Here is a 13,955-nt window from a genome sequence, read left to right as displayed (position 1 = left end):
AGAAACACAGGCTGTTCCACAAGCACATGGCGGTGAGGTGCAAGGTTGAGTTTTACAGAAAAGTGAGGAGGGAGTTCTATGATCGGCGTGTGACCTCAGGCAACAAGTTGCTATTTTCTGATGAAGAGAGAAACTGGAAGCCATTCCAGGGGTGCTAGAGTTGGCTGCAGAGATGGGCTTCCTGTGAATCTCTGCCCCTCTGTTGAATTACTATTGATTTATTTTGGAGAAGTAGTATTAAGATAAGATTGGATAATATAAAACGAGATTGGTAGGCATAGTAGGTGTGATAAGTGTAGGTTAGTGTCTATTTTAATCAAAATAAATATTCAGTAAAAATAAATAATATTTGAAGTATAACAATAGTGATGGATTTTGGCGTGTGTGTCTCTGTACCTTTGCTCTCGCCCTCGGCAGGGCCGTAGTAGCTGAAGAGACGTCCCAGTAGAGTGTCCTCAGAACCCCCAGGCTGCAGAGCCTCCTCCTCCATCAGCCACAACAGGCCCCGCGCCTCATCAGTCCTCAGCGTCCGCACCTGGCACACACACAGGTCAGACTCGCTTCCAACCCCTCACCTCACTGAATAGATAACATCTACTGTACTCTGACACATTTTCAGTCCTTCGGATGGTTGTAGAATCAACAGTCTCACCAAAATACACACAAACAGACTAACTGGGCATCAGTTTGCTTTTCAGCCTACACATACATACTGACTCACTTTAGAAAACACACTCAGCCAGCCCACTCCTACTCAAACTCCAAGGCCTGAAGCGAAGCCAGCTCTGATCATCTAACCATCTACTTTGTGGGAATCATTCCGGGAGCCTGAGGAAATTTCATCAACATTTGTTGTAAGGCTTTCACCTGGAATACCACAACACCTCCCAACTCTCCTGACTATTTCCACAACAAACACTGACACAAAATAGTGTAAAGGAGTCAGCTGATCATATTTAGCACCAAAATACCCTGCTGACAACACAGTGAAACACTGCTTTCAGATTCATGCTTTTTATTAAATAACAACCACAAAAAAATACAATCTTTTTTTTTCATAAAGCAATTGCAGTCGTCTTTTTTTTAAGGTCCAGATGGCAGAGAGGGACAGGCCATTAGCCATGACTCTCATTAGGCCTAATATCAGAGTAATAGCTCAGAGAGCACTGGAGCGTTCAGGAAGCCTGCTCTAAACAGGCCACTTCAGAAATTACCACAAGAATGCTGGCCGCAATTGAGCTTTTTGGTATAATTGAACTCTAACCCCTTTTTGTCTTCAAATGGCTCTTTCTGAATTAAAGAATAAACAGTGTATACACACCTACTGGTAGAATCTGAAGAAAATGCTTTTTTATCAGTGTTAGCACATTGTTATTATCAATAGAGAATGATAACTACTGTAGTAGTGTTGAGTGCAATGGCCTTTTAGACCTAGAAAAAGCTCAGCAAAGCCATATAAAGGCTCTCTGTTAGACACATAAGTACACAGTAAAACCTGTTCCTGGGCCTCGCTAAAAGCCTTCATGGCAAGCAAACAGACCCCAGTGAACCCATGGGCACTGAGTTTTTTATGTCAGGGGACCACATTTGAAGTGTCAGTGTAAATCCAACTGTCAGCTTTCATCCTAGTGTCTCGACATCAACAGAGAGTGATCTCTAAGAGCGTGGGCTGTGCTGTCCCATTCTTTTGTTTTTGTCAGCCTTCAAAGGCTTTGGCCTTCTGCAGCCATCTGCTATAGCCTGGTTCAGTGCTTTTGATGACAGCTCCAGCAGGGCCAGGACCCCTTAAAAGGCAGAGCACTCAAACCAACTTATTACACCGCCGACCATGACACTCTCAACACCTTGTCATTTTTGTTTCCATGGCACACACACTGGAGGAGAAGCAAAACACAGATTTTTTTTCTTCCAGCTGAGTGGGTTTTCTAGTCTTTGTTTACTGGATGAAATGTCTGCCTTTTCCTTCAACCCTCCCTGTTGATTCCTCTACAGAAGCATTCGTATATTATGCACACTGAAAACGTTTACAATAAACCGAAAATTCTCAAATCTGCAAAAATGCATACAACTGACTCATTTGTGAGTCACAAAGGACTCATGAATGTAATTATATGTGCGTAACAGTGCACGGTAAAAACGGTGTGGGCAGTGAGAAAGGCAGGGTGTCAGGACTACAGAACAAAGTGGCAAGAGCTTCAGAAGGGAGTTTAGATAATGATGCTCTGGAATGTGCCATTACTAAAGAGAAATCGCACAGAAAGGTGGAGAGACGGAGTACTGCTGTACAGCGTGATGCTGCCATGGCCATAAACTCTGTAACCAGGCAAACTCGTGTGAATATGGGTATTAAAGGAGTGTCCTTACCAGTGCTTGACTTGACGCTTGGTCTACTGCAGCTACAGACAGAGAGGTGTTAGGTTCCATGTCATCTAATGGAAGCTCTATGTTCTCCTAGAGGGTTGACAGGGGGGGGGGGGATTAGTAACCAATGACAACAACATAGGTCTGAAGACATGGTGCCAAGTTTGAAGTTTTCTACTATAGGAATTAGTTCATTATCACCTACAGTATAGACATAATAACATAATAAATAGTAATAGAATGTTGTAAACTGCTCATAAACTGCTGTTAAACGGCTACAGGCTATGAAAGTCAAAGCATTGTGTTTTTTACAATGGGAGTGATTAGACATACATCGGTTAGGACAGAGTGTTGGCAGGGATAATTCAGCCCTATTATGATGGGTGTATAGTCTAGTATTCTGCTATGAGAAGAGAGGGAGTTAGAGAGTGGAGAGTTATTCATCCTCGTCGAGCGAGCAGCTCCACTGCTGTGCAGCTCAGCCCAGTTCACACAGCCAGTGATGAGTGACCACGCTTTGGGCTCGGCAGGGGAGGAGAAATGGCAATCATATGGCCATTATATAGGCTCACTGTGTGACACTATTGATGAGAGGGAGGAAACCATGAGCTCTATGTAGCTCTAACTTGCCATGGCTTACAGGCAGGAATAGTGCAGATTTTTTGTCCTGATGTATGGATTGTATGGGAGTATATATATTTGAATCCTTAAAGCAGGGTACCACAACTAGCGGCCCGCGGTCCGAATTTGGCCCGCTGGTGATTTTATTTGGCCCCCCAAGTTCTCTGAGAAAAAAAACTATTATATATTTTTTATTGCTGGACATAAAGGACTGTAAAAACACTAGCAAATCAACTCCAAATAATTAACYTTTTGAAAATATGTCCCAAAGTATTCCCACGCATAATAGAGAGATATATGTGTGATCATATACAAACGTAAGCAAGGTTTGAAATGATTATGTTTTAATCAAACACTATATCTGTTTGGGCTACTTGTAGTCAATTTGCAATATGCACATGTTTTGTAAGTATGCTCCGCCCCCTGACCATCCACTCAAGAAAAAATTGCCCCGCATCTTAATCTAGTTGATGATCCCTGCCTTAAAGTTTGAATCAGCAGTTTCTACATCAGGGTTTCCCAAACTCAGTCCTGGAGACCCCAAGGGGAACACGTTTTGTTTTTTCACCTAACACTACACAGCTGATTCCTATAAATCAACTAATCGGCAAGCTTTCATTATTTGAATCAGTTGTGTCAGGCTAGGCTAATAACCAAAACGTGCACCCCTTAGGGTCCCCAGGACCGAGTTCAATTTTCTTACTTATTTATGATATGCACCCAATGATTTATGTAGCACATAACTTATAAATGCCTCATGAGCTTAGTTCAACTGTTGTACCCATTCAGAACCCAAAATATAAGCTTGTTATACTCCAAGGTTTGTAAACAAAGTAAATGTAAACAAACACTATATAGCCTCAAAACATGGTTAAAACATCATGAATGGTCTGTCCTTGCATCCATAGCTCTGTCTATGAATTTGAGAGTGGTTACATTTCTCCAGTCCCATCCCTCAGCTTTTTACCGAAACAGGGGTGGGGAAAACGCTTTGTTATTGTTTTAACTGCTGATTGACGCTTTAAAGCATGTGTGTGTTAGTGTATGTGTTTTAGTGTGTGTGTGTTAGTGTATGTGTTTTAGTGTGTGTGTGTTAGTGTATGTGTTTTAGTGTGTGTGTGTTAGTGTAATGTGTTAGTTGTGTGTACTGTTATGGTGTAGGTGCTGTGTTTTAGTGTGTGTGTATGTTAGTGTGTGTTATGCATGTTTGTTAGTGTGTGTGTGTGTATGTGTGTGTGCGTGTGTTAGTGTGTGTTAGTGTGCTAGTGTGTGTGTATGTTGTGTGGTGTATGTTAGTGTGTGTGTAGTTAGTGTGTGTGTTTAGTGTGTGTGTTGTGTTTGTGTGTGTGTGTGTGTGTTGTGTGTGTGTGTGTGTGTGTTTGGTGTGTGTGTGTGTGTGGTGTGTGTGTGTGTGTGTGTGTGTGTGTGGTGTGTGTGTGTGTGTGTGTGTGTGTGTGTGTGTGTGTGTGCGTGTTGGTGTATGTTAGTGGTGTCGTGTGTGTGTATTTTAGTGTGTGTGTGTTTTATGTGGGTGTGTGTGTGTGTGTGTGTGTGTGTATGTTAGTGTGTGTGTGTGTGTGTGTGTGTGTGTGTGTGTGTGTGTGTGTGTGTGTGTGTGTGTGTGTGTGTGTGTGTGTGTGTGTGTGTAGTGTGCGTGTGGCGTTAGTGTGCGTTATGCGTTAGTGTGCGTGTGCGTTGTGTGCGTGTGCGTTTGTGTGTGTTAGTGTATGTTTATTTTATTTTTTTTCTTATTTTTATTATTTTTATTATTATTTATTAATTTTATTTTTGGGGGGGGGGGTTGGATCAGCTTAATCTTGCGGAAAGAATGTTGCTTCCAATGTAATTGTCTGCATCATTTCCAATCCCCATATTTTTTTGGGTATATATATAATCATACACGCATGAGCATACATATACACATATATAACATAGACATACCTATATAGACATACAAAAAGATATACTTTAATTATTATCCCCGCACTCTCACCGATCCCATTGGAGTAAACTAATAAACTTTCTGCTTTTACCTTCAATTTCTACATCTTATACATCTTACAGACACAGTCCACTTTACAATAGTTCTCTCTTATTTGTTCTTAGCCCTTCCTCTATTTCTGTTGTCCATCCAATTATTTCCACTTGTAATTGTGCTATTTACAAAAGCTCCGCACCTATACACATTTCACAGATACGTATGCCCTACATTGTTTATCTTGTTATTAGTCCCACCTCTTCAGTTCCACTCAACCCTCCTCTATCTCCAACATAATCCATTTCGGATTTTTATTTGCATATATTTTTCAACTTGTCTGTGATGCTTCACAAAAGACTTGAACCTTCCTATTCTCATAGCTTCTATAGATTGTAAATTAAAAATAAACATTTTTGCTAAAATAATTATTATATATTGATTGATTGACTATGGCTTTTCAAATCCCCAGTATTGCTATCTGTAGCGTTAGTTTTAGGCAAGTTGCAATTCTTCAGCCATTCCTGGACCTGTGACCAAAACGAGCTACATATGGACAATACCAAATAAATGATCTAATGACTCTGCCTCCTCACAATAGAATCTGCAGAGCTGGGAAGATTGTATACCCCATTATATATACATTCTATTAGTTGCAAGAATTTTGTACAGTAATTTAATTTGAAAATATCGAAGTTTTGAATCCGGCGTTGTTTTGCGTATCAATTCATAAACCATGTGCCATGGAATGGGTACATCGAAAATCTCTTCCCAACTATTTTGCAATTTATTGGCACAGCTGTCAGTTTTTTGGTCCTTAAATGAAATTTGTATTATTTTTTTTATCACAACTTTTCTTTAACCATTAATTTCTTTAATACAGGGCGACATACAAGTTCCTTACTTTTTTCCCCTTCTACTTGCCTCTTCATTTTGTGGTAATGCTGCAATTAATTGGTTGTAATTTTGGGTAGAGCAGACATTTCATATGTCTGTGTTAGCTGCATGTGTGACATAACTCCACCAGTCCCTATTTATGACATCATTCACAAAAATTATACCTTTTTTAAAAATTTCTTCAATAAATACAGTTTTTTTTATCAATTACTATATTTGAATTAACCACAATATTTGTTGTACTATTTGTTCCGCCTCCTTTCAGGTGGATTAAACTGAAATTGCAACCAACTTTCTAAGGCTTGTTTAAAAAATAAGGATATTTTGGAGATTATTTCCTTTTCAAACAACCGAATTGAGCAGGTGTAATCTGAAATAAAGGGAAAAGGCCCTTCTTGAATATAGGATGAGACATTCGTACAATTTACTAGAGAACCAGTTTGGATTTAAGTATAACTTTGTATGACTGATGCCTTTAGTGAGAGGTCTAATGCTTTAATATTTAATAATTTCTGCCCTCCGATTCATATCGTTATATAAATAGGCCCTTTTAATTTTATCTGGCTTGCCGTTCCAATAAAAATGGAATATTTTTGTTCATATAATTTAAAAAGCAGGTCACTAGTGTAGGCAAAACCATAAGCAAATAGGTAAACTGTGATATGACTAAAGAGTTAATCAGGGTGATTTTTCCACAAATAGACAGGTATTTTCCTTTCCATGTAGCAAGATCTTATCTGTTTTGCTAACTTTTATAAAAATTTATTGGAGTGAGATCATTTCTTTCTTTTGGATTTTTTACCGAGTATGTCCACATCTCGTCAGACCATTTAATTGGTAAACTACATGGAATATAAAATGTGTATTTTTTAGTGATCCAATACGTAATATGGTACATTATCATAATTTGGTTTTAATCCAGAGAGGATAGCAAAGGTATCTAGATCCTCTATGAGGCCCTGGAGGGACTCTAGTTGTGGTTTTAAAGAAAACATGAATCATCAGCGTACATGACACCTTAGTTTTTAAGCCCGGATTTCTAATCCCTTATATTAATGTTTGATCTAATTTTAACAGCTAACATTTCGATGGCAATAATAACTAGATATGCGATAGTGGACAACCTTGTTTTACTCTCTTAGATAGTTTAAAACTTTCTGAGATGTAGCCATTATTTACTATTTTTACACTAGGGTTACTATACATAATTTTAACCCATTTTATAAGAGATTCCCAAAATTGAAATATTCTAGGCATTATATATATAAACTCCAGTCGTACTTTATCAAAAGCCTTTTCAAAATCAGCTATGAAAACCAGGCCTGGTGTCCCGTATTTCATAGTGTTCTATGTTTCCAGTATTTGCCTTATATTATCTCCAAATGTATCGTCCATGTAAAAAACCTGTCTGATTAGGATGAATAATATCTGACAAAACTTTTTTTATTCTATGCGCCAAGCATTTGCTAGGATTTTTGCGATACAAACACTGAAGTGTAAGAGGTCTCCAATTTTCTTAATTGGACTGGATTTTTATATAACCACTTGGGTCCTGTTTCAGTAATAACGATATCAGACCTTCTTGTTGCGTGTCTGATAATCTACCATTTATATGGAGTGGTTAAAACAAGCTAATAATGGTCCTTTGAGTATATCAAAAAAGTTTTGTATACTTCCACTGGTATGCCATCCAGCCTGGAGTTTTCCCATCTAAAAGGCCCCAATTGCATCAAAGCAGTTCCTCCTTGTAATTTGGCCTTCACATGAGTCTTTCTGTACAGATGTAATTTTACATTATTAATAGGAAAAAAATCCATACAATTAGTTTCAGTTAGTGGAGATGGAGGAGCCTGAAACGAAAACATATTCTTAAAGTACTTTAATTCTCTTTCAAAATATCTTTTGGTGAATCATGCGTGACTCCATCATTTGTAACTAGTTTTAATACATTTTTTTGGTAGCATTTCTATATTGAAGATTGAAAAAGAATTTGGTGCATTTTTCCCATATTCCATCCAGTTCGCTATTTTTTATAATATATTACACTGGATCTTTCTTGAATAAGTTCCTCCATTTCTTTTTGTTTTCCTCTAACTTATTCTGTGCCTTTGTGGTACGTTTTTATGCTATCTAACTGTACTGTTAGTCCTTCAATTTCTTTGTTAATATGGACTCTTTTGATCTAAATTGCTTTTGTTTTAAAGATGAGTACTGAATTGCATGGCTCTAAAGGCACACTTAAAGTGTCCCATACAATATGGGGATCTGCTGTACCTATGTTATGTCTGAAAAAGTCAGTTATAAAGTCTTCTGTCCTAGTTCTAAGAACAATTTATCATCTAGTAGACTTTGATTAAATTTCCATATCCTCGCCACGTGGAATTTTGTAAGAGAAATATATATGCCAATTATGTGATGTCCGACCGCATTCTATCCTATCAAACACTTTTTAAACTTTTGGTGCCAGAGAGAATGGTATAAGAAGTAGTCAAGACGACTAGCTTGATTCAGCTCCGCCATGTATATCTCACTAATCAGGGTATTTAAGTCTCCATATATCCACTAATTCCAATTATCCATGACATTCATGATTTCCTTAAGTGCCTGAGGGTGATAGTTTGTAGTGTGATTTCCTTTCGGTCTATAGAGGTATTTAAGACCGTATTAAAATCTCCCAAAATATAATATAGAGTCTAGTGTTGCTTGTAGAGTTGATAAATCTTTATATATATTTTCAAAGAAGCTTGGATCATCATTATTCGGACCGTTATAGGTTGACAAGCCATATTTGTTTATTGTCCAATAACATATTTAATAATCCATCTACCTTGAGGATTGTTTGGACAATTTGCACATTTGGATCAAAATTATTGTTAATTAAGACCACTCCCTTTTGAATTTCTTTGCCCATGGGAGAATATATTTGCCCCCCAGTTCTTTTCCACAAAACTTCATCTAAAACTGTTGAATGGGTTTCTGTACAAATAGATATTATAATCCTTCTCTTTTAGCCAGGTAAATACTGAACGTCTTTTCTTATTATCTGCTAAGCCATTACAATTGTAACTGGCTATACTTATTTCACCACTTACCATAATGAGACACACCTTTCATTCTTTTAATCAGAAATATATTTTGTAAACGTACTATTAAAAAGTAACATAATGATTGAGTGTCTATATAGTTGTACCATGATATTTGCATTTCTACTAAGTAAACCTCCAATTGGTCCTACTATTCCACGCGCTAAAAGCCCTCCTCAACCGAGTTGGGTTGTCATCCAATGCCGCGCAGAGCACCTCTACCCCCTGTATCCCATAGCCCTGAACCGACTGGGATCCTTCCTTTGAAAGAGCATACAGTGCCATTTACCGGATTGTAGTAGATCAGTTGCCATATGCATTTCCATTGCCCACCTCTTTTTGTATTATTTATAGCTGTGGATCATCCTCTATTGTCCCTAACATCTTTTACTTCTTCCTTCGCAACAGTCGTGGATACACACATACACTCACACACACACACACACACTCAGCCCTTACCCCACACACCATAAGCTCACTTTCTCAACAATTGCACCATCCCAGAGCCCAACTCAAGATGGGTCACGATTTACAATGTTACTGCAGTTGAGCTGCATGAGAAGGCCTGCAAGACCGCGCAAAATAATGAGCAAAAATTGAGAGATTTATTTACCATTGCACATCCTAGATAATGGTGGTCAAATGTACACTTATTCTGAAACACCACAATACGGCCACCCGTCATGACCATGTCCCACGCATCTCCATGCAGTCCGACTTTGATTTTGTGCTTTGATTTTGTGAATGTACCGAGTGTGACCCCCTCCCATGGGTTACTGCAGCTAGTGTTGCCAGCACTGCCACTGCCTGGGTGGGGCACCCCACCGGAATCCCACCGGCTAGGTACAAGGTCGTCAAGGTTCTCATTAGCAGCTTTGAGAATTTCTTGTATATTATGCTCTCCCTTTAGGGGCTTTGGCTTTGCAGGACCAACCTGCCAGCAGGCTCAGAATCTTGAGGGGGCAGTGCTGCTCTTGGTCTCTGACCTCATTTTAGCTGCATACAGACCGCTACAGCGAGCACATAAGACAGTTAGGGACTTCTCCTTAGTATCTGGGTCTTCAGGTGGGTGTAAGGGTATAGGGCATGGACCGTACCATTAAAATAGAGATAATAATAATTAGATATAATTAATTTAAAATTTAAAATAAATGTAGTTCTCCATGATAGACAATAAATAAATAAGACGTATAATTCATTATAAAAGTTAGTGTGTTAGTGTATGTTAGTGTGTGTTAGTGCAGGTGTTTTAGTGTGCATGTGTGTGCGTGTGTGTGAGTGTGCGTGTGTGTGTGTGTGTGTGTATGTTAGTGTGCAGTGTGTGTGTGTGTGTGTGTGTGTGTGTGTGGTGGTGTGTGTGTGTGGTGTGTGTGTGTGTGTGTGTGTTGTGTGTGTGTGTGTGTGTGTGTATGTTAGTGTGTGTGTGTGTTATGTTAGTGTGTGTAGTTAGTGGTGTGTGTGTGTGTGTGTGTGTGTGTGTGTGTGTGTGTGTTGTGTGTGTGTTGTGTGTTGGTGTGTGTGTGTGTGTGTGTGTGTTAGTGTGCGTGTGCATTAGTGTGCGTTAGTGTTTTTGTGCATTAGTGTGTGCGCGTGTTAGTGGATGTGTGATGTGTTGTGTGTTGTGTGTGTGTGTGTGTGTGTGTGTGTGTGTGTGTGTGTGTGTGTGTGTGTGTGTGTGTGTGTGTGTGTGTGTGTGTGTGTATGTGCATTGCTCTGTTGCATATTAATATACCTCTTTGTATCTCTCTAGCTCCTGTACAAAGGTGCGCTGATAGAACAGTGTCTGCAGACGCTCCTGGGTGTAGTTGTGGCAGAGCTCTTCAAAGGTGGCTCCGCGCTCCCGCTTGGCCAGGCGAGGGTTCTGAAAGCCCGGGGTGTCCACGATGAGCAGGGAGCACAGAGAGTGCTGGCTGGATTTCAGAGCCCTGACACACACACACAGGAAGACAACCCCCCCAAGAAAACTCAGCAAGACAACAAGTACAAGGCAGCAGACCCTAAACAGAGAGGCCAGCTGTAGTGGTGTCCGTGCGTCATCTCCCTCCATCTCTGGTAAAGTAGTGACTAACCTGTTGATGAGGGAGACGAGGAGGGTGAAGAGCTCCGAGTACAGCCCAGATGCCATGGCTTCTAAACACTCCATGGCTGTGGTCTTGGAACCTGGTGGGAAAACAGGCGAGAAGAGACAAACAAATTTACAACAATATGCCTGTCATCAGATCAGACAGCATATATCACAGCAGAGGCACAGAATACTCTGCTCACTCCAGTGAGTGTTTGATTTGAAAATGGGAGAACTGCAGGGAACCAGCTAAGCCTAGTGCTATTGCCCTTGAATCTCAGAGATGGTGTGAGAGGAAGACCGGTGAATCACAACCATGTCTTATGTGTGACAACGTGGGAGGGAGGGCAAGGTGGGAAGGAGGGCAAGGTAAAATAAAGACCAACTGTCAATTTTTACTGTGATACGGTTCTGCCTATATGTCCTTCGAACTGTGCGCGTCAACCTCTGATAAAACTCCCAGAGGTACTGTACATGTGGGAAAAAATCAATGGAATGCAATTATCATTTCAAGGGCAATGCATGGAGGACTTCTAAAATTGTCCTGATATATTTTCGTTATACCTACCTATCAATAACCACTCTGTTTCTGTGGTAGTCATTACTAAGATAAGCTTTAACGTTCAGAGACGTGTGTCATCTCCCCTAGGTGATGAGCTGGTGTGCGTGCATAGTCCCACGTGTACCTGAGGCTTCTCCTGCTGCATCGTCTGTCCCCTGGCGTATAGAGCTGGCTCTGGGCAGGGTGCCTTTGGCCTGGTGCTTGAAGATGGAGGAGGAGAGCTCTTCCAAGGTGCAGCCCAGCAGGTAGGCAGCCTTCTGCGCCCACTCATGACGTGCAAACTGTTTCCTACCGGCTGAGACGCACAACAATACCACCATTATCTCCTCTGCCAACAACCATGGGTCATACAGCGTCTATCCACGACAGGAGACTACAGTTACTGGAGTAGGAGGTGTATTTATGGGTTTGATCGACCGTGCCCTAGGCTAACACCGCTGCGATGCTATAAAAGCTAATAATAATCCCCTCATCAGGACAGTGAAATGTAGCCTACAAAGAACATGCACGGTACTGGGCATCCAAATGGTACAAACCCAACATTTTCTCATTTGTCCACAGTCCCATTAGCTAAAAGCCTTTTTGCTGCTACTTTTTCAAATGTTGTTTTTCTCACAGCTACAAGTCCTTCATCCACAGTAAATGATTACAGGGACTATCATTCCAAAGTACAATGACTTTGCATTAACACAAGCCTCGGTCTGCAAACCAAGTTTGACTTTAATCTGGTGGATGGGTGATGAGATGTGAGTGGATAGGAGTGGGTTTTCATTTCAGTGCGTTATTGGAGAGGAACCCTCCTCAGACACTTAAGAGGGTGACTGACTAGGGAACATAGAACAGTTGGTCTTCTGACTGAGGCATGCTGTAATCTCCCTGTTTCATCGGCCTATGAGAGCGTCACATGCCGCTGTGTTGTGACAAACAAGAGAGTTGTGAAGACGATCAAAGTGAAACACTGAGAACTTAATTAAAATGCTAATGACACCATGTCTGCTCACAGTGATAAAAGCACAGAGGCAGAACATAACAATATGGAGAGGGTGTTTTTACCTTTCTCTTCGTCTGCGATGCAAGGGGAGCGGCATGCAACATGCAAGTAAGAACAGGTAGTTAAAACAGTTGGTACAGAAGTCCTGTATACAGTGGATGAGCAGACAAACTTTGATCTGATAAGTTGATCTGATAAGCCTTCTCTCACACAAACACAACATACACGCACAGCACTAACCCTCAAACAGCAGCAAGACCACATTGAGATGCGGGGGGAGAACGAGCATGCAGGTTCTGACTAACACACTGCATTCAGGAGCTTTATTGAAAAACCTCTTCAGAGAGTTGAGGAATGAAACAGCCCACACTTATCAGCACACCCAATCAACCTCCCATTCATTGTCAGCTCTACTGGAAGGAGGTGCATAAAGTCATGCAATTCTTTAGTCTATCGACACTGCAACTCATGAATAAAGGTCTATAGTGCCCTCTGGTGTTACCTAGTCAAACTGCACTGCTTATCATTCGGACGTGTTTCTTCAAACCTGCAATGAACTCACCCATTTCTAAACTCTCTATAATACTACTAAGATGTTTTAATATTACAAGAGGGCAACAAGTGGTAACTGATTTCCACCAAGTGGCATTTTTGTGTCAATTATCTGACAGATTGTAACCCAACAAAATGTGTATATTTAGATTGTAGTTGATGAATTAACCCTTCAGAGGAAGAGAGGAAAAGGAGATCAACACAGTAGAAGACACAGAAACACCCAGAAGGGTGTTTGTTCAGGTTCATTACCAATTTCCTCGATGACTGACACTGCAGAGAAGGCAACGTTAGACAATGTGAATAAACATTCCAACTGCACTCACACCCATTTTCATTACTACAGTGTAAACAATCTGTCTTGTTCTGGGCTGTCAGGCAAATAGCAATCAAACATACTGGGTTGTTCCCTGCTGAGGTACAGCAGCAAGCAGACACTGGGAACAAGGCAAGGTATTTAGACAGCGTAAGGCTGATGTTGGGCTGGGACGTTGTCGCCTCGTAAGCTGGAATACTTAAAACTCTTCAGTTGTTGCCCGACTGTGTCAAACTGACATCAACCAGTTTGGTTCTGTGTTGCGCACGGCTGAACGGTAAAGGAATGCAATTAACATCTCCCCTGCAGACAGTAAAACTGGTCATTATTGACAGGGCCTCTAGACTTCACAACTGTCTTCGTCACAAATGTTCTCTGCCCGAGAAGCTCCTTGAAACAAACAAAGGCCCTGGATAGATGGCAGCATCATGAATTCTGTTCTTTTGGAATAAACCCAATATCTCTTTGCTTGACTTTACTCTTGCAACTACACTATGTAAATTCTGAATATTTAGTTGAATCTGTCATTGTTAGT

General features: G+C 40.5%; 1 protein-coding gene across 11 annotated transcripts in view; it reads right to left on the bottom strand.

Moving 5' to 3' along the window:
• The window catches only part of LOC111951207 (unconventional myosin-XVIIIa), a 115,173-nt gene that overhangs the window by 46,895 nt on the left and 54,323 nt on the right, over nt 1–13,955 (bottom strand). For all 11 annotated transcript variants that reach the window (XM_070434565.1, XM_070434569.1, XM_070434566.1 and 8 more), the window contains 5 exons: nt 11,686–11,856; nt 11,007–11,097; nt 10,670–10,862; nt 2,365–2,451; nt 397–535 (listed from right to left, as the gene is read on the bottom strand). In XM_070434565.1, the coding sequence (XP_070290666.1) occupies nt 397–535; nt 2,365–2,451; nt 10,670–10,862; nt 11,007–11,097; nt 11,686–11,856 (681 nt within the window). The remainder of the gene's footprint in view (nt 1–396; nt 536–2,364; nt 2,452–10,669; nt 10,863–11,006; nt 11,098–11,685; nt 11,857–13,955) is intronic.

Source organism: Salvelinus sp. IW2-2015, linkage group LG23 (genome assembly GCF_002910315.2).
Source record: "Salvelinus sp. IW2-2015 linkage group LG23, ASM291031v2, whole genome shotgun sequence".
Taxonomy (NCBI): Eukaryota; Metazoa; Chordata; class Actinopteri; order Salmoniformes; family Salmonidae; genus Salvelinus; species Salvelinus sp. IW2-2015.
The sequence above is the reverse complement of the archived record's forward strand: the minus strand, read 5'-3'. Positions and strand labels throughout refer to the sequence as shown.